Source organism: Borostomias antarcticus, assembly GCF_949987555.1.
Source record: "Borostomias antarcticus genome assembly, chromosome: 2".
In the NCBI taxonomy this organism is placed as follows: domain Eukaryota; kingdom Metazoa; phylum Chordata; class Actinopteri; order Stomiiformes; family Stomiidae; genus Borostomias; species Borostomias antarcticus.
In genome coordinates, this window is record NC_140235.1 from 9,189,149 (window position 1) to 9,215,900 (window position 26,752).

The 26,752-nt window shown below is 47.6% G+C and overlaps 2 protein-coding genes across 3 annotated transcripts in view; one reads left to right on the plus strand and one right to left on the minus strand.

Annotated features, from left to right (window-relative positions):
* The first annotated feature begins 728 nt into the window (after positions 1-728).
* fhip2a (FHF complex subunit HOOK interacting protein 2) lies at positions 729-15,012 on the plus strand. Its single transcript, XM_084457388.1, has 17 exons — positions 729-964; positions 2,063-2,141; positions 2,499-2,668; positions 2,807-2,911; positions 3,027-3,149; positions 3,278-3,481; positions 3,845-4,041; positions 7,395-7,509; positions 7,655-7,731; positions 7,883-8,075; positions 8,487-8,650; positions 9,170-9,319; positions 9,992-10,082; positions 10,203-10,346; positions 10,529-10,669; positions 10,821-10,924; positions 11,163-15,012. The coding sequence occupies exons 1-17, from the start codon at positions 920-922 to the stop codon at positions 11,275-11,277; spliced, it is 2,217 nt and encodes a 738-aa protein (XP_084313514.1). The 5' UTR covers positions 729-919; the 3' UTR covers positions 11,278-15,012.
* Positions 15,013-15,153: 141 nt separating this feature from the next.
* LOC311324806 (serum response factor-like) overlaps positions 15,154-26,752 on the minus strand; it is a 29,726-nt gene continuing 18,127 nt past the window's right edge. The window contains exons 3-8 of one of the 2 annotated variants that reach the window (XM_084457399.1): positions 22,483-22,717; positions 20,628-20,786; positions 20,078-20,182; positions 18,650-18,847; positions 18,064-18,140; positions 15,154-17,264 (exon numbers count right to left, since the gene is read on the minus strand). In XM_084457399.1, coding sequence (XP_084313525.1) covers positions 17,169-17,264; positions 18,064-18,140; positions 18,650-18,847; positions 20,078-20,182; positions 20,628-20,786; positions 22,483-22,717 — 870 coding nt within the window. In that variant the 3' untranslated portion in view covers positions 15,154-17,168. Of the gene's footprint in view, positions 17,265-18,038; positions 18,141-18,649; positions 18,848-20,077; positions 20,183-20,627; positions 20,787-22,482; positions 22,718-26,752 lie in introns of both variants that reach the window. The other variant, XM_084457400.1, reaches the window with a different exon arrangement.

Below are 26,752 nucleotides of genomic sequence, written 5' to 3' on the forward strand. Positions count from 1 at the left end.
AAATGTCAAATTTCCCCCTGAGGGATCAATAAAGTCTTATCTTAATAATAATAATAATAATTAATTTTATTCAAACACCACTTTTCATTGTGAAACGATCTCAAGTGCTGAAACAATCAAATGAGGGAATTTTCCATAGGCTCTTTAAAGTCGAACTGAAATGAAAAAAAGCATTCTGTCCCATTTTGGTTCACATAATTGGTCATAGTGTTCACCTATTCAATGATGTATGCCAAAAAATGTACAAAATTCTACTTTTGTTGTAATCTTAGGCCTATATCAAAGTAAGTGGAAAACGGTAAGTCACGTGCAATGACGACAACAGGTACCTTAGATTTTAGGCCAATAATCTCACGACATCCACCCGTCAATCAACGCTATCCTTCTATCGAATCTGTCTAAAGTTCTTAAAACCCGTCCACTTGTCAATGTTCCAATCAAATTCCTCTAAACATATGTCCCACCCCCATACCTTGTTTGTGTCGGAAATACGTCAAACTACGGAAGTTAGATGATCTCAAACGTTTACATCCATCAGTGCGACTTTAATCCCCTATTAATACATCCATGCTTTAATCATCGGATCTAGTAAATATTAGTGGGCTTGATGATCTGATCGCCCCCTGGTGGTGAACCATGTTAGTGCTTGGCTAGGGAAGTGCCACGGTGTCATAGGTGAATTCCAGCCTCGTCTTGTTTACAGTGGCTGTGCCAGGGGCTCTTCTGGTTGTGCGCTCGGCACTCAGTCGTTAAAGGTCCTGGCCTGTATGTTTTTTTACTGTTTTATGGTTTGCATTTATTTTCCTTTCAAGGGTCATTATATGAAACCTCCAATCTGGATCGTGGCGGTAACAACAGAAGGAAGATAGAGGAATTCTCTAGGTCTTCTCGTGAGAAACTGCTCCAGTCGAAGAACAAAATGTTCTCCAAATTTACGTCGATTCTCCAGCACGCAGTAGAGGCGGTGAGTTTGACAAATCTACAATAAATAGCTATTGACGAGCCTCCTTTTGGGTAAGTGGTTCAGTCGAGGTGAAATGGGCCCATGGTCGGCCCTGGCCTGTAACGTTATAGCTAGGATAGCTAGTGCTAACAATTAGCTAGCACTAGCTTGCTAGACTAGCTGGAGGAGGCCAGCTGGTTAACGCTACGTAGGCTAACTACTAGCTGTGCTACATACCAGTCAAACTTGTATAACGTTAGCCAGCTAGTTATCTAACAAAGCCTCACAAACCAGTTATCCAGTGCTAGCTAAGTTGACGTTGGCTACCTAGCTAATTTGGCTCGGTAGCTAACGTTAACTGATGGCTATTGAGCTCCAGACACTTGCTAGCTAATGTTTTGTTATCAAGCCCTTTAGTTTCTTTAGAAACCATGTCTTGTTAGCCAGTCAGCTTGATTAACGTTAGCTAGATACATTATTGAGTCCTAAAAGGTAACGTTAGTCAGCTTGCTATTTAACGTTAGCTAGCCTTGCTATGCTATGCTAGTAAGGTGGTGGTGATATGGTGGGTGCAACACCCGCGCAGCTGGTTTCTGAGTTCAGATTTGATCTAGCTAGCACTTGGATGTTTGTCAGTGGAAGATGAACGCACACCCTGGCCGTGTAATTTACCACTCATAGTTGAAGTTACGCAAACTGGATAGGCTGTAGAGATTATATATAAAGTTAACTAAGAACAAGCCAACCATATGGTTGAAAGGTTGTCACTAGTCTCCAGGTAGACCTATAGAAAGTAGCAAGAAGGATGATTGCATATCTGCTTGTGGTTCCAAGCCTGATTGGGTTCCAAGTTCCTTTTGTTGCTTGTTCCTTCAGTATTATCAACAGAATAGACACATCTACATAGATAGCATATGTTTGATTTGAGAAGGTACACACAGAACAGGCACTTACAGAGAATGACAGACTGTTATAGTAAGAAACTGTACAAGCCATCTTACATTTCCCACCCTATTGTATGAATTTTTGTCTTGTAGTTATGTAATGACCTATTGTATGGGTGTTTGTCTTGTGGTTGTGTAATGAACATGACTGACTGCCTGTGCCTTTCTGTTCCAGCTTGCGCCATCGCTGCCCTTGCAGGAAGACTTTGTCTATCACTGGAAGGCAATTACCCATTATTACATAGAGACATCAGGTAAGACCAGTCAATATAACTTCTGACACCTCTTTTCAGTTTCAAATTACTTTGAATACACCTTAGGGTATTTACCTCTTCCTAATACTTTGCACTTGCCTTTATACACACGTAGGCCTGTCTGCACATGTAGGCCTGTCTGCACACGTAGGCCTGTCTGCACACGTAGGCCTGTCTGCACACGTAGGCCTGTCTGCACACGTAGGCCTGTCTGCACACGTAGGCCTGTCTGCACACGTAGGCCTGTCTGCACACGTAGGCCTGTCTGCATACGTAGGCCTGTGTGCACATGTAGCTCTACCTCCCGTGTCAGTGGTATATATCGGTTGCTCATTGCGTTCTCCCCCCGCCTGTCAGATGACAAAGCCCCAGTGACAGACACCAACATCCCGTCCCATCTGGAGCAGATGCTGGACATCCTGACCCAGGAGGAGAGCGAACGGGAGTCTGGGGAGACGGGACCCTGCATGGAATACCTCCTGCACCACAAGATCCTGGAGACCCTCTACACGCTGGGCAAGGCAGACGTAAGCAGACGCCCCCGCCTCGCCTCTCGTTCTTTGGGACAGCGTTACTGTTCCGTAGGGCCGTCGTTTACGTCGACGTGCGACATGACCCTTGACCCAGGCCGTTTGTTAACCCGCTGGTGGTGTCTGCTCCGGTAGTGTCCTCCCGGGATGAAGCAGCAGGTGCTGAGCTTCTACACCAAGCTGCTGGGACGCGTCCGCCAGCCTCTGCTGCCCCACATCAACGTCCACAGACCCGTACAGGTGAGGCCCACGGCTGCTCCCGCCACCACGGCTTCGGGTCGGAGATGGATGTGCTTGCTATGCAGATGAGAAGTCGTCTAACTTGTTTTCTCTGCTGCTGCATTGTCCCTATCAGAAACTCGTCCGTCTGTGCGGGGAGGTCTTGGCGGCTCCTACCGAGAGCGAGGAGATCCAGTTCCTCTGCATAGTCTGCGCCAAGCTGAAGCAGGACCCCTATCTCGTCAACTTCTTCCTGGAGGTAGCCCCGATGACTGTTTTGTGGGATACTGCTGGGCAGAGAGAGTGCGCTGCTTTATGAAAATCCCTGCCAAGTCAGGGAAAGAGAGTCCCACAGGTGTTGAAATGATCTGTTGACTGCATTCACAGAACAGGACGAAGAGGCCAGAGGCCAGGAGTCGGGGGGCCGAGGGGGACCTGTCGTCTCCAGACACGGGCCAGCCCCCGTCAGAGGGACAGGGGGACAGAGACACGGGAGAGCCCAAAGCTGCTGCTGCTGCAGCCAGCCCTGCCCAGCAAAACAGCAACAACTACAACCTGGTCACCTCCCTCCTCAACCTCACCAAGAGCCCGGTCAGTACATAACCACACACACACACGCCTGGTCGGTACATAACCCCACACACACACACACACACACGCCTGGTCAGTACATAACCACACACACACACGCCTGGTGGGTACATAACCACACACACACACACGCCTGGTCGGTGCATAACCACACACACACACACACACACGCACGCCTGGTCGGTACATAACCACACACACACACACACACACACACACACACAAAGTAACGTGAAGTTGTGAGCTGATAATTTGTTTTTTAGTTGCAATGAAGCTACGTTTGTTCCATATTGCTTGAAAGGTATCTATATTAACTCCCAACTCCTCTCTTCCTCTCTCCCTCCCTCCATCCCTCGTTGTCAGGACGGCAGGGTCGTGGTGAAGGCTTGCGAGGGCCTGATGCTGCTAGTCAGTCTGCCTGAGCCAGCTGCCGCCAGGACCCTGACGGAGAACACTGAGCTCTGTGAGCTCCTAACAGACAGACTGTCAGCCTTCTACAAGGCCCTGCCCCCGGCCATGGACCCCCTGGACATCGAGACCGTGGAGGCAGTCAACTGGGGGTAGGTCTGAGCTAGGCTTATCAGAGATGTGTGGCCATTTGCACTCCACCGACCTGGGACCTCATTTATAAACGTTGCGTAGAATCCACGTAACTAAGTTTGCTTAGCTAAGTAAGTACGAAAATATACGCAAAAAAAATCTCCGATTTATAAAATGCTGCGTATCACAACCCATGGTCACTTAGGCCACGCCCTTTATAAATCACAATCAACACTTAACTTGGCGCACGTGAACACGCGTTCTGATCACACGCGTTCTGATCACACCCCAATTAACGCCCACAATTGCCTATAAATGGTCAGTGATACGCCCCTAAAACATATGCAACGAGAATGGAGCCGAGTGCAAAAGGCAGAAAGAGAAAGAGAAATTTTACTGAGTGCGAGGTGGAGGTATTGGTCAATGAGGCAGAGACGCGCCAAAAGGTTCTTTTCGGGAACGATGATTTCACATGTGCACGAATGAGTAGTCCCAATTAGATTATAAATAATTATCTATCATGCAGGCTATATTGGCATTTGTTTAGTGCGGTAGGCCTTATTAGTTGGCTGCTGATATCCAAACTGATAATCATGCCTATAGTGTTGTTGCATGGGTAATGGGGTTTGGATCTATATTGCACGTAGCCTAATGCTTCACAGGGTGGCCCATGAATAAAAGGCCTAACTTATCAACGTACAAATGGGTCAATTTACAATGACATCCATAGCAATGCAAACATGTAGGCCTATAGTGACTACTTAAGGCAATTATCCCCAATTAAACTGTACGACAGATCTGAGGGTTCTTTGCAGCAGCCAATTTGTGTATTTTCCGGGATATCGTGCATTTCACATACTTTCTCAACATTCTGTAGGCCTATAGAAGCTGCGTGTTTGAATGGATGTTGCGGGATAGCCAAGCACATATTAGAACATCTGTGCCAAGTCCAGGCATATCCAAGCCCCCGTGCGTCATGGCCTACTATAATCCAGCTATATCAGTGCCTGTATAGAGGTCTTGTAAATATATGGGGTCCATGGATGGGTTTCATGTGATTCTATAAAGCTTAATTATAGCTACACACATGACGATTCGGCAAATTAATAATCTAACTTGCTCCCTTGTGTTCTTACAACTTGGAGACTCATCACCTCCATGCGCTGTTTTGCGCACAGCTAATTCTTCCAAAGTGGCATGTGAGCATTGGGATGACATGCATTTTTAGCACATCCTGCTACACATTCCTGCTACATGACAATCGTATGGCAATATGAGGATATATGATGATGTACAACATAGCCTAATGTAGCCTACAGTTGCCTCAAGTAGGACATTTACATTCAGCGCTCAACATCATTGTAATTGCGGTTTGCCTCAGTGGTCATTCGGGTTTACATAAAAGCCTAATCAAATATAGGCTATAAATACATAAATACACTAACGAATGAATTGGTGGATAATTAAACATACGAATAATTACCTAAATAAATTATTAACTGAATAAATATACTTCAACGCCGAATGCAACATTTGTTTGGTGCGGTATAGGCCTTATAGTTGTAGGCCATCGACATAAGGAATCATTACTATGATAAGCTTAGGCTCGTGTTGTCATCAACGTAATGTGGCTTTTATTCATAGGCTACTGCCTGTGATGCTTCACGGGATAGCCTATAAATGAATAGGCCTACAACATAACATTATATTATGACACAAATGGGTCAATTCACAGACACATCCAAAGCAATGCCGACATTATTTCGTGATTAGGCTACGGTGGCGATTGATTCCGTTTAAACTGTGTGACACATTGGAGGGTTTCTTGCAGCGACCGATGTATTTATTATTCAATAATCATCATGTCGTCATGTGTTTCGCAGACTTTCCCGAGTTTCATCCCTCTGCCATCGGAGTCGCGTTTTCCCCTTTCTCCAGAAACGTGCTTATTGTAGTTACAGGAGGGTCGGAGTGTGCGTAGAGTTACGCACACCTTCCGCCAACTTATCGTTAAGCTCGTTTTTTATAAATACCGAAAGTTGCATAGAAAGTTGCTCAGCATGGGTTATGCACGCTTATGAAGTCAACGACGCAAATTCAGCCGAGGCACGTACGTCACGGCCGGGGGGTCAGCAGAGGTTAATCAGTCACGCATGACGCAGCACCAGCTGACTGTAGCTGTCATAGCATTGGTCAGCTCACTAGAGCGCATGTATTTAAGCTGTCAAAACATGTCATTGTTCGCGCTTGCCTTTACTGCTGTTGTGCATTGCATGCTCGCCCCACCTCCTCCCCTGCTCCTCCTGCGTATGTCGATGTCGTCTGTTGTCATCGTTGCTCTCTGTCCGGGGTAGTTTGCAGGTATTCCACCAGCGTCGGCCGGTGGATGCCAGAGTAGCCGCTAGCTGGTCTCTGTGGCTTTCCATGGCGGGCGCCATGGACGCAGAGACACGAGGCTGTATCTCCTGCGGAACCCACGAAGCGTCGGCCCGTGGGGACCAGGGACTATAATGTACAGCAGTCCTCCTGTGGCACTCTTTGACGGTCTTAGTGGGCTGAGTTACCTCCGAGCGTCTTCCCGATCGCGGCCCACTCTGATCGTCATTGAGGCAGGATGCCGTTCCCCCTTCCTGGCTCTCTGGGCCAAGGGCTTGGCCCAGAGGGGGGGAACACCTAGATTGCCTCCCCCTGCTAACGCGCTTTCCACGCCGGTGGAAGGCAGGGGGCCCCCCGGACAGAGCACACCGCCAAAAATTCATATGCATGTATTATGCCGCTTGTATAATAAATGTTCAAATTTGACAAAAGTGATCTCGTCTGAATTGTACTTACGCAACGTTTATAAATGAGGCCCCTGGTCTGTAAAACCCAATATACTTGAACTGGTCTCTGCTGGAGTAGGGTCGCACTCATGAAGAAAAAATAAAGGACATTCAGAAGGATATCTTCATGCTTATCTTCTTTTATTCTCCAATAGCACAGAGGAGCAATAGACCCAGATGTTTCGGCCTTTTTCAATATGTGTTGACACACGCCAGCTTCCCCTAGAGATCCTTAATTACGCAGCTCATTCACTCTCACTAACCACCAGCAGACGGACTGCCAAGCCACAAGAGTCGGTCAATTAGGTTTAATGATTTATCAATGCTGAACTTGTTGGGTTGTCACTGTACCCTTCACACGATCAGTCAAAAGGCCCCTTGGAGCACAAAACACAAGCCCCACTTCAGTGAGGAAACATTCCATGACTTAACAGTGAAAACACGCGTATGATCTTCATATATCTCTTAGCCAAACTCAGGTTGAATATCATACATTAATACTAACACTTAATAGTGTTGTTCTGTGTTAACCTCTTGGACTGTGTTTTCAGGTTGGATGTGTATAACCTGAAGGAGGATGCTGCCATCTTCACAGGAAAGAGAGCTCTCATCTCCTTCCTGTCCTGGCTGGACTACTGTGACCAGCTCATCAAAGAGGCCCAGAAGGTTCCTGCCAGTTCCACTGACCCATACACCGTTCCATCTGCGGGAACTGGAGAACTGTTTCCATGATGCCTTCCGCACGTGAATTCATGCATTTTTATACCAAAGTCTCTTTCCATAGCTCTTGTCCTTGTGTCTGCTCCTCCAGACGCCGGCCGCGGCCTTGGCCAAGGCGGTCCGGGAGAGGTTCTTCCAGTCGGTCATGGAGCCTCAGCTGATGCAGACGTAAGTACAGTTTTGATTGACCGCTGCATACAGCGCGCATGGGCCTGTCGTCACAAAGGCGACTCATCTGCAGAGGTACTTGGCATGGCAGCGATCTGGACTGCAGTTGCATCAGTGATGTATGTGCGTGTGTGTGTTTCACCGCGTGCAGGTCGGAGGTGGGGATCCTGACGTCCACCGCCCTCCTCAACAGGATCATCAGACAGGTGACCTCGGACGCCCTGCTGCAGGAAATGGTCTACTTCCTGCTGGGGGAGGAGCGAGGACCCGAGACCCCCGTCTCCGTCACACAGAACCCCCTCCGACACAGGCTCATAGAGCACTGTGACCACCTGTCTGACGAGGTGCCTAGAACACACACACACCGCGCACACACACACACACAACACAACACACTTTCACAGCCTGTTTACACCAGGCTGTGAAAGGACCAGTGTCTAGAGGACCAGCCTCTAGACACAGAATGAAGAGCATAAACAGCTAGTTCCTTCGGGGTTACAGGCTCCTTCCTTGGTGAAATCACCGATCTGACATGCCTGGATCCATGACAGAACGCCATGTTTTCACTTATCCCATCAAGTTACATCAGTGATTACCTCAAGGTGGGGGTGGAAGGAACATTGTATCCGAAGATAATTCGAAATCGGGGCCGCACACACTCTCACACACACACACACACTCACTCACTCACTCACTCACTCACTCACTCACTCACTCACTCACTCACTCATGCCCTTTGACCTCACCCCTCCCAGATCAGCATCATGACCCTGCGTCTGTTCGAGCAGCTGATCCAGAAGCCCAACCAGCACATCCTCCACAGCCTGGTGCTGCGCGGCCTGGAGGAGCGCAACTACCAGGAGAACAAGCCCCTGGAGGAGCGCGAGCCCCTGGAGAACGGGCAGCCCCACGACGCTGTGTAAGAGCCTCGCCGCTCGCCCTTCCGGGAGCGGGGTCCGACCCGCACACACACACTCACACTCACCGAGACAAAATAAAAACTATGCATCAGCCTTTGGTGTTGTCCCTGCATGCTGCCCACCTGATGTTTGTTTGTGTCTAAATCATGAAACTATGAATGCCTGTTGGGGAATGGTGATGCAACCACTAATCATGACTATTGTCATACCACACCATGGATCATACCTAAACGTTGATTAGACGCTCTGTCTGCTCCCAATAAGAGACTTTGCCTTGAAATGAGCAGAATGATGAGCCTTCTCACACTGCCTTGAAATGAGCTGAATCTCCCACCCCTGATGACAAACCTGGCAACCCTCTCCCACCCCTAATGACAAATCTGGCAACCCTCTCCCACCCCTAATGACAAACCTTGCAACCCAACCTGGTGGATCACAAACTCAGCAGTGACTCCGCCCCCTGCAGCTCATTGGTCGCCTGCGTTTCTTGGTCCATATTCATTCGCGTTCCCTTCCAGAGACCTGGAGGAGGACCCTCTGTTCGGCGATGACCTACCCACGCAGGACAACAGACTGTCCAGTCCTGATTGGCTGAGCTCCTCTCCGCCCCAGAGTCCAGACCACGTGAAAACTGATGGGAAGACGGAGGTCCACAAGATTGTAAACAGGTAAACATAATAATAATAATAATATACAGCCAGAGTGGCTCAATCATAGCCAATATGGAGCTTGTCTCAAAGTTAAAGTCCCAATGATTGTCACACACCCGACCTGGGGTGGTGAAATTAGTTCTCAGCATTTGACCCATCCCCTGGGGGAGCGGTGAGCAGCAGCGGTGCCGCGCTCCGGAATCATTTGGTGGTGTAGCCCCCCAATCCCAACCCTTGATGCTGAGTGCCAAAGTGGGACGCACTGGGTACCATTTTTTTAATAGTCTTTGGTATGACTCGGCCGGGGATCGAACTCACAACCTCCCAGTCTCAGGGCGGACACTCTAACCACAAGGCTACTGAGCTGGTCCCAGGTTCTTTATATTCTGCCTGGTATGATTATGCAATTTGGGTCAGCTTTCAACATAGCTAACGTGACGGAAGTAACTAACATTGCGTAGGCACATTTCACAATTGTCAAAATGGCGTCCAATTGTCGCGAACCAAAAAAAACCTAAGTTAACATAAATAACATTAGTAAATGGTTAATAGAGACATTAGTTAACTGTTACTTAATGCTGCTTAATGCATTAACTAATGTTTATTAATGTACCCTTATTGTAAAGTGTTACCAAAAAAGTTGTCTGGGGCACCATTAATTGAACGAACGAACCTTTTTGTTCTCTGCAGTTTCCTGTGTTTGGTGCCTGACGAGGCCAAGTCGTCGTATCAGGTGGAGGGCACCGGCTACGACACCTACCTGAGAGACGCACACAGACAGGTGAGCCCCCTCCACGCGCCCCACCGACCCGGAGAGACCTGCGGAGAGCAGGCTCACCGCCAACACTGAACACACGATGCAGCAAAATAACCGCGCGTATGCCCTGGGCGCTCTCCACAGTTCAAGGACTTCTGCGGGATCTGCCAGCGGTGGGACTGGCGCGGCAGCCCCAAGCCCCTGGAGAAGTGCAACCTGGACAGCCCCTTCTTCGAGGGACACTTCCTCAAGGTCCTCTTCGACAGGATGGGCCGCATCCTGGATCAGGTCAGTTCGAGCCGACGTCGCTCGTCGTCCTCCCGTAAGCCGCGCCGGTCGAGTGTGGGGAATGTGTTTGTTCAGGGGCCTGTAGCGCGGCGAGGAGTGTGTGTTGCGTTAGAGAGGCGCGTGACGTCGTCCCGGTACGCCTGCCGAGGCTGAGCCCGCCGTCTCCCCCTCCTCCCCTCCAGCCCTACGACGTGAACCTGCAGGTGACCTCAGTGCTGTCCAAGCTCTCTCTGTTACCTCACCCGCACGTGCACGAGTACCTGCTGGACCCCTACATCAACCTGGCCCCCGGCTGCAGGTCGCTGTTCTCCGTCATCGTCAGGGTATGACGTCCACGCGCACTGCGCAAACACACACACACACACACACACACACGCCTCCTGTGTTTGGGCCCAGCCAGTGTCACAGTTAAAGCTAGTTGTGCCTGTGTGTTTTTGTGGCGTGAACCTCTCCCTGTGCTGGTGAACCTGTCAGGTGGTCGGGGACCTCATGTTGAGGATTCACCGGATCCCAGACTTCACCCCCAAACTGCTGCTGGTCAGGAAAAGGTTGCTGGGTCTGGAACCAGAGGGCCTGAAGTAAGCGCTCTTTACCGATTGATTGATCGATTGATTGATTGATTGATTGATAATTTGAATGATTGATTGATTGATTGGTTGGTTGGTTGGTTGGTTGGTTGGTTGGTAGACAGACAGACAGACAGACAGACAGAGGTTTCAGTGAACAGTCTTGGCGTCTTACCTCATGTATGTGACTCAGCTGGGCCGGTGGTGTTGATGTTAAGGGGCCTCTCTCTGTCCGACTCTTCCCCTGTAGCGTTGACCACATGACCCTGCTGGAGGGCGTGATCGTCCTGGAGGAGTTCTGTAAGGAGCTGGCCGCCATCGCCTTCGTCAAGTTCCACGCGTCTGCCGCTTCCACCTCCCCCTAAACCCCCTGAGACTCTGGCTCTGACAGGACGAGACCGGGCCAGGCCATGGGGGGGGGGGGACGTCTTGGTTTTGGCTGGCACAGGGTCGGTCGGTCGGTCAGTCGGTCAGTCAACCAACCATTACCACTCATCACTGGTCATCCCTCCAAGCCTGCTGTTGCGCTGAGGACGCGTCCAGCAGTGTAATAGGCTCTATTGGACCCATCTGGGCTACGGTCCAGAGGCTGTGGTCCCGGACCCACCCAGGACAGAACAGACACTGCCCCCCCCCCCCTGGAGGTGACCAGGATGAAGAGGAGGATGAAGGAGGGACGGAGGGGACGTTCTCTGGACTGCTGAACCTTGAGCTCCACATGCTCTCTCTCTCTCTCTCTCTCTCTCTCTCTCTCTCCCTCTCTCTCTCTCTCCACCCTCCCCCTCCGTCAATCCTTCTCTTCTCCACCAGCCAAAACAAGGCGGTCGCCCCTCCCTAAGTATTTCAGAGATTTATATGTGTGTAATATGTGTGTAATATGTGTGTATTTATTTCTGGTTTGTAATGCCTTAGTGTCGACTCGCGCCTTTCACTTCAGGAGCCTGTTTCCTTTTGAAACGTTTTATCAGAGCCCCTCATCTGTGATCTTCAGTCTAAGCAGCAGCAGCTCTAGAGAAGAATTCACAGCAAAGTACTCCACTTCATTCTCATCATTACATTACGGTGAATATAGAATACGTTATCTTCAATTTGTCATGGAGACATAGAGGTGTGGCTAGTATCTGAGTAGTCTGGCTCAACGGATGTAGGTTTTGGAGATAAGCCTTGTCATTCATTTATTACTGCCCAATTAGTGGCGACAGAATTCAGTCTGATTGGCCGACAGCTGCCGGCCCAATCAGATTCAATCCAGACTACGTGAAAAAACAACAACCTAGCAACTGCTTCGCCAAAGATGATTGTGATTGGTTTAAAGAAATACTGCGCTTAGTGCGCCCCCTATCCCTGAATGGTAATGAGTCCAGCCCCAGTTCTTTTAATCCATCCATGGTCCAGCCAGACCTTTCTCCAGCACTGGCACAGCTAAATGAAGAGATGGGTCTGGCTCTGCGTTTTTATTATTTTATTGGAATGCTCATATTTATGACCCCTGATTAGCCTTTTCAATCTGTACGCTTTTGTAGTGGAATACAAACACAATGTTAAAAAAATCATAACTCCTAAGGAGAAGCAAAACTGCACCAAAATCCTCTGACATTTTGACTCACCAATGACTGGTAACACTTCACTGTGGATGTGTAATAGTGTTACCATGGCTGGTTGTCTGCTGAGTTTGCTTCTCTAGTCCCTCTCTCTCTCTCCTCTCGTTGGTCACAGATCCTAAACCTCGTCAGTAATTACGGGGGCGTTTCACAGCACCTAGAGCAGTGTCATCACATTTTGTGGAATGTGGATCCTGAAAACAAATTCTGTGGATTTGCACATGGACCTCGATGTACATTGCACTCATGTTACATATCAGATATTTTTGCATCGTTAGGGAATGATTTAAGTTTTTGTGTGGATCCACAATAGTGTTTGTTTGGAATACCATCATTGCTATCAAGTTAAGTGTGGTTATTGTCACACCACTGTACCCGAGTGTACCAGAGAGTGAAAGTCATACAGTAGGATTGTTAACCTTCAACGCTCAGTTAAATTAATTATCAATGATCAATGCATCACTGCTGCATTGTATATGCAGTATATCTTTTACTAAGCACTGTTTATTTCAAGAACATCGTTTGAGAAATCCATCATTTAATCCTTGTCAGTAATTATTTCTCGGTCAAGTTTGTAACATACAGCAAATATGCATTTGATAAGAAATTCCTGTAGGCTTATTATTTTATATATGCTAGTGAAAATGGAGATAGACAAGATGTTTGCTCTGTGGAGGTATTTTATTTCCTAGCAGTATTGTCTCCCAGCATGGTCTTTGACGAAGAGAGAATGAACTTGGCTGTTCCCTTAAAGGGGACGTTTAGCTCAAATGTCGCTTTGTCCTCAATGAAACAGATCCGCACACACCAACAGTTAACCGATCCGTGCAGTAGTAAGCTAGCTCCTTTTTCCTCTGTGCGCGCACCCCCTTTATAATGGAGGTCTATGGGCCTCTGCTAAAAGCTATGATAAACATGCATTTTCAAGGCAGGAAGTGCCTAGTGTGATCTAGCTAGCTAGCTTACTACTGTACGGATCGGTTAAATGTTGGTGTGTACGGATCGGTTTCATTGAGGACAAAGCGACGTTTGAGCTAAACTTGCTATGACAGTGGCGTTCCCCTTTAATGTAGGACAGGCTTGGACAGCGTTAGGTGGAGGTAGACACTAGTCTGTCCTGTTGCAGTCCTGGCTTGTTTTGTCTGATCAAAGAACAGGTTGGAGTCACCTTTATGGAGCATTGATATATACTGTTCATTCTTTATTGAATCTAAATTGAGGAAGTACTTGACGTACCCTGTTCCCGGTGCCGAGGATGTGTGTGTTTCCTGTTAGAATGGTTAGGGGTCGTAGGCTACATGGGTGATGGGCAGTGTGTGTTGTCAGTGATGGGTGTTCATTTGTGTGTGTAGCTGTGTAAGTGCTTTGAATGGATGAGTCATTTAACAAGGTCAGGAGCTAATGACTCGGATGTACACGATGACTGTGGTCGTGGCTTCCTCACTAAACCCAGTCTGAACAGCGCCTGACCTAATTATGCAAATGTTTGCATGAAATCAGATTTGCACATTGTTTTCATTCTTGTTCATATGTTGTACATAAAACAATACTCAAAAGCTTTTTTTGTTTTTCAAAATTGTTTCATGAACCAAAAAAATATGAGGATGTACCATTCAGGAGTTTGACTATTTCGTCTATTTTAATGGAAAAAACATTAATTCTTAATCATGCACATTTTTTATCAACATTTTCAATCTTTCTGTACTTGTATATACAATAGCAATAGTGATATTGCCAGGTGTAAGTGCATGCATGTATAGAACAAGGTTTGTTTAGATAGGACTGAGGAGACCAGCTTCTACCCATCCATTATTATTTCTTAGCTGTCAGCACTTTGCTCCTCTTCTGGAGACACTGACATGGAGAGACAACGATGCCTTACTTCACACCCTGGATCTCGACGATGGCTTCTGAAACAGACGAATGTGGTTTCACTGCTTGACTCGGCTCCCTCTGGAACCCTGGGATGCTTTTATCGTTTGCGTTCCATACGGTTGGTGTGACTTGTGAAGGTGTTAGGACTTGTATTTACCTGCCTTGGGCGCAGGGCTTTAGTAGTGTAGTCAGATTATTGATGCCAATTCATTCTGTTTCTTTTCCTGTAATGTATCAGCTTAGACCAATCACTGTATCTTTGCTATAAAAAAAAGTATTTTGCATTAATCATTTAAACCTCCATTGCTGCTTTACACTGGTGTGACATGGGGTGTATTAAGGCTTAATATACGTTATTCTCATGACCAGTCTTATTTCTGTGATTGTGCAATGCATATTTCAGTGTTTAGATAAGTTGCATGCTCATTCCCTCATGCCTCTATGCCAAGTACCAGTGGTATCAAGGCGGCCGTCACTGGCTCATTGCTGCGGACTGCAGTCTTTCCCTCATGCACTCAGGGGTGCTCTGCTCTGCTCTATGCCTGCCATCTTCCTGTCCTCACCATCCAGACAGGATGTTATGGCTCTGTTATACATGCTCCGTCCTAATAAAGACACCTCTCCTCACAGCACGCTGCGTGGGCTCATCTCTGCAAATGGCTGTGGGAAGGATATGTACCGATAAGACACATTCTTCAACATGTTTCCTTGTTTTTATTATAAAAGTTCTGTACATGTACTGTGTCGCATAAAGATTCAAAAGACAAAAAAGTACTGAAATAAATGGGCCAAAAAGTAGACACGAGTTTTAGAGAATCCATTAGGATATGGGTAGGCGTTTCATCCTTATACCTGACTCAGCTCCTGGGATGAGGAGAAGACTGGGTGAAGTATAGAAGCTGGTCTGCAGAATCAACCAGCTCTCCAGATTCTCTTCATGTGTTCTTGAGCTCACAGCAACTCTGCTAACGAGGCACTGTGGTAGAGACGGCTTTGTCACCATCCACCATACATGGATGATACATGGATGAGCAAACATCCTTGAACCCTTGAATTTATATCATGAATACTAAAAGAGAATGGCAGTGACACTTCTGTTGCGTATCGGGACTTGTCTTTAAATACTTTGATTATTTAAAGACAATTCTCATGAATATTAGCATATCCATGAACTTAAATATTGCTCAGGTAAATGTTTCTATAAAATTGTAGAACCCAAATGCCAGTGTAGTGTATAGTTTTGAGTGAATAGAAAAAACAATAGCCATATCCTTCACAACTTACATTCAGATAGTAGGACTACTACACAATAGTAGACTACTAACCATCCCTTCATCATACGGTACCAAAGCCTTAAAAAGTGACTTGAAAAGGATCAGATTTGCCAGTGCCCAGACTAGAGGAAAAATAACAGTATGGCCATTGAGGCACTAGTGGAGACAGTATGTCCTATTTAACCATGTTTGGTACTACCTGATACCAGATCAATACCTCAGCCATGATAAACACTAATATACAGCTCTTGACTTCAGGCTTTATTAGAAACCCCTCATGTGTAGTCTGTTACACCATGCACATTTCATGTCAACTTTTCTGAACTTAACTTAGCTGGCTAATTCACCGATCTTGGACCGAGAAATACTAGCCTGGCGACGCCATCCTGATCAGGTGAGCTCACATTCTGTTTCTCTCCGCAGATCAGTCTGGCCACGATCCCACTTCCACCCAGCAGATATTTGCCAGGCCAATAACAACCGTTTATCTAATATGGGACAGGTTTGATACAACGACTGTACCCATCTGATACAATGATATGGTGACTAACCCAGATTTCGTTGCTCTGATTGGTTGTAGGTCTATCTAATTGCATCCAGAGGCATTTTGGTCTGCGACCATTGATAATGTCCCTTGGAAATCGAAAATAAACTTAGCAGCTCCAGATTCTTTGCATTTTTGCGAATTGGGTCTGGCGAAGCCAGGTTAGAGGAATACTACTACCACTAGATATCAAATGGAGAACATTAAACATTATCAAGCGCCTTTGCTCCATCTTGTCAAGAATAAAATATATCAAAACTCTCAAGTCCCATCAGCATATATAAATCAACATAATATGTTCCTATATTACATTAATTTACATAAGTTTAGCAATAATTCATTTTCTTCTTGCAAATTTGTCTCATATACATACAAAACAGCTACATAAAAACAACTACATGCCTTTGTTCAAACAGGCTAAAAATACAATTTGTTTCAATTTAAAAAAAAGAAAAGAATTATGTACATTTCCCAACTTCAGTATATGATTACCTACCCATTTATGAACTCCACATTTGCACACATACACACAAACATGCTTGTGCACAAACACACAAACATTCAGACAAATGAATGTCTCTTTGGCTGAAGTGTGAAGCTGCACATGTGTGCACATGGCAAATAATTACAGATTTTCAAAAAAGCACACACACGCACACACACACACACACACACACACACACAAATGCACTTTCTAAGATATAGAAAAGAGCTTCCAATGAAGGACGTAGTGAGCACCTCAATTCATTCCTATGCTTCTGTGAATATACCCTCAAACATAGACTCACATACAAGAGCTTATTACAAACATACCCTTGAAAGAGTGTGTATACATATTTACTGTAAAGATACAGAGAGTTGTAAAGTGAAAGGCTGTGAAAAGGCATCAATAAATAGAGATGTCAGTCTGTCTGTCCCTGTGCCTGTCTGTCCGTCAGATAAGACAGGCTAATGTCTGTCTGTCAGTCAGCCTTGTTGTTCTGTATGATGTCCAGGTTGACCACCTGTAGCTCTGTCAAGTTACTGCTGCTGCCGCTCGACTGCTGACCAATCACCATCTGGAATCACAATACATCCACATTAGTGTGCAACACTTATGATGAGCAATCATAGTACATGTGATATCTCCCCACCAACCATCACAGCCCCGGTTCTCTTAGCATGCCTCCATTTTGTCCCAATGTTGCCGCAGATAAAGCCACTACCCGAGATCAATGCAACTGGCCGGCCGTTTGTAGTAGAGAAACAACAACAGAATAACAATAACGATGACGACAACAACAACAGCGCTGTATGCAGAGCTAGCTATCCGAGACGTTGAACAACAACAGCGTTGTACACAGAGCTAGCTAGCTGAGGCATTGGGCGCTGTTTCACCAACTCATGATTATGGCTTTACACAACTTTCCCCTAAACACAGCTCTTTGAATTTTTTTCTGTTGACACTTTTGAGTCAACCACACACATGTATTGCTTTAGGCCCTGCCAAATTCTCATTCCAGGAAAATCCTATTTAAATTGATATCCATAATCATAAATGTGCCTCGAGTTTGAATGACCTCCATGAAAACACCATCACAACAGATGGCTTCCCTTACATGGCAGTAGTCTACATTTACTGTTCAGTCTCCCATGCAGCAGTTTTGTTGGTGAATGTGCATGTGTGGTGCGAGTGTAGCCGGACGCCATGTCGTTGTGACGTACATCCACCCCCCCATCCTACACAGGAGGCAGGCCACGCCCTCAGCCCTCCCCAGTGACGGTGCTCTCTCTCTGGGTGCATTAGTGAGGTCAGTGGCATGCTGGTTGCAGAGGGAATATGAGAGTTTCACTTGTAAAATGGAGATCTTGCCGTACTGGGTGTAGCTGCACAGCCGAGACCGGGATCTGCACCGTGCCTGGGGGTGCCGTGAGAAATACCTGAGGGACCGCACCTGGAGAGAGACACACACACACACGCACACACACACACATAAACACACACATACACACACATCTCTGTTATTTGTTGCACTATAGCTTCCGACCAGCAGTGGCTGATAGCGAGCGCTGTGGCAGAAACGCAGAAGCCATTTTGGTCAATGCATTTTCAAAAAACACGACTCGTTTTTGAAACATTGAACACTGGCGTGGAGGACACAGCCCTTGTGCAACTGTGAGCGCCTTTGACATTTCTGACACTTTATCGTGCAGCGTTGTTTTGTAGACCAGGCGGACTCACTTAATCATGTCAATTTCGCTATGGACAGATAAGGGACTGCGTACACCAGCCAGCTAGTAACGCAGTCCTGAAAGGGGCTAGGATGAATGTATGCTTCCTAACATATATACATTGGCCGTGTGTGTGTGTATGTGTGTATGTGTGTGTGTGTGTGTGTGTGTGTACAGTATGTGTGTGTGTGTGTGTGTGTGTGTGTGTGTGTGTGTGTGTGTGTGTGTGTACCTGCGTCCTGGCCCTGTGCGTGGGACACCTGCATGCCGGACGGCCCCTGGGAGAAGGCGTTGAGGACGGCGAGGCCGCTGTCGGTCAGCGTGGGCGCCGAGGCGTACATCACCGTGTGAGGGCTGGAGTACATCATGTGACCCGCCATGGACGTGGGCATCGACGACGTGACGATGGTCGCCGGGAGACTCACCGTGGCTGGAGGGGAGAGGGGACAGGAGACAGACGTGGAGAGTGTGAGGTATGCTGCCATGTTAATAACTGGGAGGTAGAGCGGCCGGCCGGGGATCACAAGGTCCCCGGTTCGATCCCAGCTTCCGGAGTGTGCCGAAGTGAGCAAGACACTGAACTCCAAAATCGCTCACGTGTGGCACACACAGGAAGGAGGACTCCGGGCCTTTCTGTGCAGAGTTTGTATGTTCTTCCCATGTTCGCATGTCCCGTTTTTGCAAGGGTTTCCTACCAAAGAAGAACCAAATACGAAAAACATGCAGGAGAACAGATGCTCTTCAGTCCTGTCCCTGACCGGGACTTGGACTGAGCACTTGGACTTGGTCCCCGGGTACCATGAATGATGGCTGCCCACTGCTCCTGGCTGCCCCTGGAGGAGGACGGCTTGGATGGGAGAAATGCAGGGAACAATTTCCACTGGCGACCACCGAAGACATGTGTGTGTGTGTGTTGTGTGTTGTGTGTGCTGTATCACCCTCACTCATGTGTGTCACGTATGGCCAAATAAAGACCCCTCGAGATCCAGGAATTTAAATGTAAAAATAATTATAAAAAATTATATTACAGTCATAGTCAACCATGATTGGATGGAATAAGTAGATGAGGGTCAATTTAATAGACTGCTAGACTACAGATAGTAAATTGGCTGATTAGGAACCTTATAATATCTAGTTGTACCTAGGAACTGGAATGAGGAATTGATAAGTGCTGATAAGATATTGTAAGGACAAGTGATAACAAGAATTCCAGTGTACCTGTACTGGTTATATATGATGAAAGAAACTTTCTATTCTATTCTATTTTATTCTATTCCATTCTATACTGTGGGATATAGACGGGTCCAGCAGGTGGCGCTGCATGACTGGGAAATGAATGAACTCTGAACTATGGCTGACCTCTCTCAAAGCAGTAGGCAGCTATAGATTGTGGTGTTCACTGAGCCAAGTCAGGGCTAGGGTTAGTTAATCACTGGTCATTAAATGATTCAGGGCTACAGCTCATTAGACTGGAGCAGCGATGGAGGAGAGGAGGGGGAAGCAGAGAGAAAGATGGAGAGAAAGAAAGAGAGAAAGAAAGAAAGAAAGAGAAAAAGAGGGAGAGGGAAAAAGAGAGGGAGAGAGAAAGATGGAGAGAAAGAGACAGAAAGAGAGAGACAGATGGAGAGAGAGAGAGAGAGGGGTTAGTTACTGTAGTTACCAGTAGAGACGGTGGAAGTCTGGGAGATGTCAGGGTTGCTGTCGATGGAGTTGGACTGAGTCGTGTGGACCTGGATGGCTTGGAGGTGCTGGGGCATCCCTGCCCCTGGACACACACACACACACACACACACACACACACACACACACACACATAAACACACACACGCTCAGTATACTGTCCTCCAATCAATACCACTACAAATCCACCTCTTTAGTTTAACACCTTATCTTTAATATGATCTATATTATGCATGCAACATGCAACAGGCAAATAGCCAGCCAACCCAACCAACAAGCCAGCCAGACAAGAAAGACAGACAGACAGCCAAGACAGCCAACCAGCCAGCTAAACAGACATTCAGCCAGCCAGCCAGCCAGCCAGCCAGCCAGCCAGCCAGCCAGCCAGCCAGCCAGCTAAACAGACATTCAGCCAGACAGCCAGCCAGCTAAACAGACATTCAGCCAGACAGCCAGCCAGCCAGCCAGCCAGCCAGCCAGCCAGCCAGCCAGCCAGCCAGCCAGACAGCCAGCCAGCCGGTCAGACTCACCGGTGAGGGAGACGGCAGCGGGGAAGCGGAAGACGGCCTGCTGGCCCTGCTGGGGGTGCTGGGCGCTGAGGGCATGGCCATGCGCCCCCTGGAGGGCCAGGGAGTGCTGCTGCAGCTGGCTCAGCGGAATGGTGGAGGTGCCAGGGGGCAGGGCAGCGCCTGCAGGAGGGGGGAGGAGGGAGGAGTTAACACAGACACATTTGGTCGTATGCTCCATAGACAGGTGCTGCGTTAGGGTGGGAGAGCCTTTCCTAGAATGTTTGGAGGAGGGATATTGTTCCACCTGGCACTGCTGTCGTATGCCAGACAGGTGGTGGAGCAGAGAGGAAGAGAGAGAGGTGGGGGGGCAAGAGAGGGAGGGGGGAGGAGAGAGCGAGAGAGAGTGAGAGAGAGGGGGAGGGATAGAGAAAGAGAGCGAGAGAGAGAGAGAAAGAGAGGCAGACTAAATCTCCTCCAGCCTTCTGTCATGATGAGAGTGAGACAGACACTGGGCATCCCGTGTCTGTCAGCCCCACACACACACACACACACACACACACGCACACACACACACGCACACACACACACAACCTACTCGGTACTCAGAATAAACTGCGAAATGAAATTGGGCTTCCTCAACTTAGTGACTATTATTACCTTGGTCAGTGATGCTATCCACAATACGTATGTTATATTAGAGAGCATCAAAAGGAATGCATCTAATTGAAACATTGATGGACTGCACTTATATAAATGGACTGCACTTATATAGCGCCTTTCTACCTTAACGGACAAAGCGTTTTACAATGGCCTCTCATTCACCCATTCACACACCAATGTCGGCAGCTGCCATGCAAGGTGCTAGCCTGCTCATTGGGAGCAATTTGGGGTTCGGTGTCTCGCCCAAGGACATGAGGAGGAGCCCGGGATTCGAACCGCCGACCCCACGATTGCTGGACAACCCGCTCTACCTCCTGAGCTGCAGCCACCCCGAATGCAAGATTGCAAAACAACATATTGGTCAGAGGCAGAGAGCCGTGCCCGGGTCAGCGAGAGGGGGAGGGGGCTCCAGAGCCCCGGAGGAGGACGGCCTCGCTAATGAAGCCCCCCGCCTGGGCGCCGGACACTTTGTCTGAAGCCGTGGCTTCCTGCGGCACGACTTAATAGATTGTTCCGGCACGATCGCCGCAGCAGACCCCTCGTTGAATATTCATGACTCATTACAGGCCGTGCTCAGCGGCCCCTCGTCGCCGGGGCCCTTTGTACGGCTCGGATAATTATTCATCTCCCACAACGCCGATCAAAGGCGGCGGTGGCGGCGGGTCTGTCCTCCCGGAGGCCGGGGGCTTTGTGGAAGGCGGGTGGGCAGAGTGGCGTCCCGGGCGCTCGGGGAGGCGGGCTGACATAAACCGTGCGGGGAGGCTGAGACGCACCACCGTGGCCTCGAGGTCGTGACTCTATTCAGATTGTAATGGCGTTGACGCGCGGTGCAGCTGAGGGGCGTGGGGGAAACGGCCAGAGCGTGAGGGCGTCATGTTCCACTCTGACCCCGGTGCACCCTGATAACGGCTGAGAATGCTGCCTCGTTATCAGAGTAAACAAACAAACTCACTACAGTAAATAATGTGTGTGTATATATATGTCTATGTGTGTACGAATGTGTGTGTGTGTTTGTGTGTGTATGAATGTGTGTATGAATATGTGTGTGTGTGTGTGTATGAATGTGTGTGTGTTTGTGTGTGTGCATCTGTGCGTGTGTGTGTATGTGTGTGTATGAATGTGTGTGTGCGTGTGTCTGTGCATGTGTGTGTGTATGAATGAATATGTGTATGTGTGATTACGTGTGTGTGTGCGCGCGCGCTGCCAGCCTGCGTACCTGACATGAAGGTGAACCCGCTGGGCAGCTGCATGACGCCCCCCGAGGCGCCGCCGGTCTTCAGCATGCCTCCGTTGGCGCTAGCGCTGCTGGCCGACACGGGCGCCAGGTAGTTGGTGATGGGGAAGGACGGCCCGCTGCTCACCTGCATGGTGGTGGAGGTGGTGGGCGCCGTGGGCGGGGCGCTGGTGGTTCCTGGGAGACTGGCCACCGTGAACACCGGCTTCAGCTGCTCCTGAGGGGCGGGGAGATCAGACAGGAAGACTATCAACATGTGGGAACATTCGGAGTGTGAGCGGGTTAGGGTGAGGTTGAGGGTTAGGGTGAGGTTGAGGGTTAGGGTGAGGTTGAGGGTTAGGGTGAGGGTTAGGGTGAGGGTGAGGTGTGGCAGTATGTGTGCAGCAGGCAGGCTGGATGCTGGAAGGTGTAGAGTGGGTGAGGTCTGATGTCATTTTGCAGACTGAAAAGAGCGTCGCCGTCGTTTGTCCAGTTTCAATAATGTATTAGAACTTTTATAACAGAATGTACTGCAGTCGGGGAGTCTCTATTAAACACATACCTTATTTTCTGCCATTCATTTTTCCCATAGGGATTTAGAACTGAGAACTAAATAGCGGCGATGTTAAAATGATGACATCACCTCACCACCCTATTGGTCCGCATTTATTCAATTTACTAAACTGCATGCTTAGGAGGATTAGTCATATTTACTCTGAAGAAAGCTGCAACTATTATAAGGTGGTGTATTTGTGCTCAGTACAGGTCCCCCCCTTGGGTACAGCTGTGCACATGCAGTGGACACAAAGAAGCAGTTTGATTCAAAAACAGCTAAAACAACACATTTAGTAATGTTCCTTCCCTGGAGGAGAGACAGCATCTGAATGGGGGCAGGAAGGGGGTGGGGGTTAATAGTACGCTTGGTATTTTCAATGATCGATGACTGGAAGGGTTTGATGGGGGTCCGAAAAACCGCGGCTCCTAATGGGTCCATGTGTTGGAACCCCTGGAATGAGCCAGGGAGATTTCCCTTCAGCAGTTCTGACCTCCGGCCAGCGGGGGGGGGGGGGGGGGTGACTAGCCGGCCCCGCGCGCTCCGCCACAACACTCGACGGGAGACGGGACTTTTCACGAGTCCTTCATCACGAACACAGGCTTGAATTAAAGATGATCACATGAGTTGAAATAACCTCTGCGTAGATCTTCCGCTAGATGAGGCGCTGTGGGCTCATTTCCCAACGTCAGGGCAGCGTGTCCAGCCTCAGACCGGTGGAGAGGGGGAGCAGCCGGCAGCTGGACATCCTGTTCACATCCAGAACATTAATAGCTACTTGGAATGACAGCAGCCAATAGGGTTTCAGACGTGTCCCTGGAGAAACCACTAGTTACTTGATTGGTCACCATGACAACTGGCCAAATGGAAAAAAAGACCATGTATAAAGCTGACGACATTTTATCAGGGCCAAAATACTTGTCCTTGATTGTCTCTGAGCCCTGAGGGGGGTGTCTGGAGGGGGGAGGGGGACACATCTACCAAACCAACAAAGAATTCTATCATCATGACTGAAATGAGGTACCGTTCTAATCGACGTCACGGTTGGTGAAAGCTGACAGAACCGCATGAAGACCACTATGAACATGACCGTGTAGAAAAACCGTTTCGTTTTTTTGTGAGTGGGCTGAGTAAGTGGGTAGGTAGGCGTATGAACTGCCTGTACTTTGCTGCTACGTTATCTGCACACACACAAACATACAGTGTACACACACACACACACACGCACACACACGGTAGTCGGAGATCAAAAGAGATCTAAAGATGAACAAAAATAAGAATACCAATATGGTCTGGGGTTGTTGGGGTATGGACCAGTGTCCACATGGTAATTGTGACTTGTGCTCTTCCTGCTATAAGTGTGTCTGAGGGGTTGATACTAAAGCACAGACAGACAGAAACAGGAGGGAGAACACAGCCATGAACACAGAGGAGGCCCAGCTGGTTCATGATCATGGTAGTGTAACAGTGAGGCCCAGCTGGTTCATGATCATGGTAGTGTAACAGTGAGGCCCAGCTTGTTCATGATCATGGTAGTGTAACAGTGAGCTACAGCAGGAGCAGTGAGTCAGCTGTTTTGTTTTCAGTAGCGTGTGTCCGTCCGTCCGTTAGCAGGACTATGCAAAACCTACCAAGCCGATTTTCATGAAACTCGGTGGAGGGGTGTAGCACGGGCCAACTTAGAACCCAATACATTTTGGAGCGGATCTGAATCACGGCACGGGTCCACGCGCCGCCCAAACATGGCCGGCCATTCGCCTCCATTCATTTTTTGGGACTTTGGGCTCAGGAGCGAAAAATCCCCCCCCATTCGTTGTCAATGGGGGGAATTGAAACAGCCATATCTCAACATGGGATGGTCACAGAGACAGGATTTGGACTGGCATAAAGCTCACGACCTAACGAATGCCGCAATACTATGTCCTGCTCGCAAGCACGTGCGTGTGCACAGAGCCATGAAACACACTCACGGCCAGCGGCCTGTGCTCCGGAGCAGCTTGCTCTCAATAACCTATGGAGAATAAATCCACACTGAGCTACGGCAGGACCAGGGAGCCAGGCCTCTGAAACACTGTTGGTTTTTATATGTGACTGATTACATGTGACTGGGTGAGGGGTAGTGGATCCACCATGGACTCCACTGATAAGGCCTTCCTCCACACACACACACACACACACGCACACACACACGCACATACATCACACACACACACACACACACTCCCATATCAGAGATAGAAAAACAGGGAGCAATCTATATCAATAAAAGTGTGATGAGCTACTGTCTCAACAGTCTACAGATGACAATTCCTCGTCTAGACGGGCTGCATACACTCAACACTAATACAATACACACTCAGCACAAATACACACACTCAACACAAATACACTCAACACTAATACAATACACACTCAGCACAAATACACACACTCAACACAAATACACTCAACACTAATACAATACACACTCAGCACAAATACACACACTCAACACAAATACACTCAACACTAATACAATACACACTCAGCACAAATACACACACTCAGCACAAATACACACACTCAACACTAATACACTCAACACTAATACAATACACACTCAGCACAAATACACACACTCAGCACAAATACACACACTCAACACAAATACACTCAACACTAACACAATACACACTCAGCACAAATACACACACTCAGCACAAATACACACACTCAACACAAATACACTCAACACTAATACAATACACACTCAGCACAAATACACACACTCAGCACAAATACACACACTCAACACAAATACACTCAACACTAACACAATACACACTCAGCACAAATACACACACTCAACACAAATACACTCAACACTAATACAATACACACTCAGCACAAATACACTCAACACTAATACAATACACACTCAGCACAAATACACACACTCAACACAAATACACTCAACACTAATACAATACACACTCAGCACAAATACACACTCAACACAAATACACTCAACACTTATGCAATACACACTCAGCACAAATACACACACTCAACACAAATACACTCAACACTAATACAATACACACTCAGCACAAATACACACACTCAACACAAATACACTCAACACTAATACAATACACAGTCAGCACAAATACACACACTCAACACAAATACACTCAACACTAATACAATACACACTCAGCACAAATACACACTCAACACAAATACACTCAACACTTATGCAATACACACTCAGCACAAATACACACACTCAACACAAATACACTCAACACTAATACAATACACACTCGGCACAAATACACACACTCAACACAAATACACTCAACACTAATACAATACACACTCAGAACTAATACAATACACACTCAACACAAATACACACCCAACACAAATACACTCAACACTAATACAACACACACAGAACTAATACAATACACACTCAACACAAATACACACACTCAACACAAATACATACAACATTAATACAACACCCACTCAACACTAATACAACACACACTCAACACTAATACAACACACCTTCAACACTAATACAACACACCCTCAACATTAATACAACACACCCTCAACACTAAAACAACACACACTCAACACTAATACAACACACCCTCAACACTAAAACAACACACCCTCAACACTAATACAACACAGTCAACACTAAAACAACACACACTCAACACTAAT

Bases quoted from the DNA above. Each gene is read 5' to 3' on its own strand.
- fhip2a (XM_084457388.1), top strand. From the start codon at position 920: ATGTTCTCCAAATTTACGTCGATTCTCCAGCACGCAGTAGAGGCG. The intron at 9,320-9,991 runs GTAAACATAATA...TGTTCTCTGCAG, and splicing joins GTCCACAAGATTGTAAACAG to TTTCCTGTGTTTGGTGCCTG. The intron at 10,347-10,528 runs GTCAGTTCGAGC...CCTCCCCTCCAG, and splicing joins TGGGCCGCATCCTGGATCAG to CCCTACGACGTGAACCTGCA.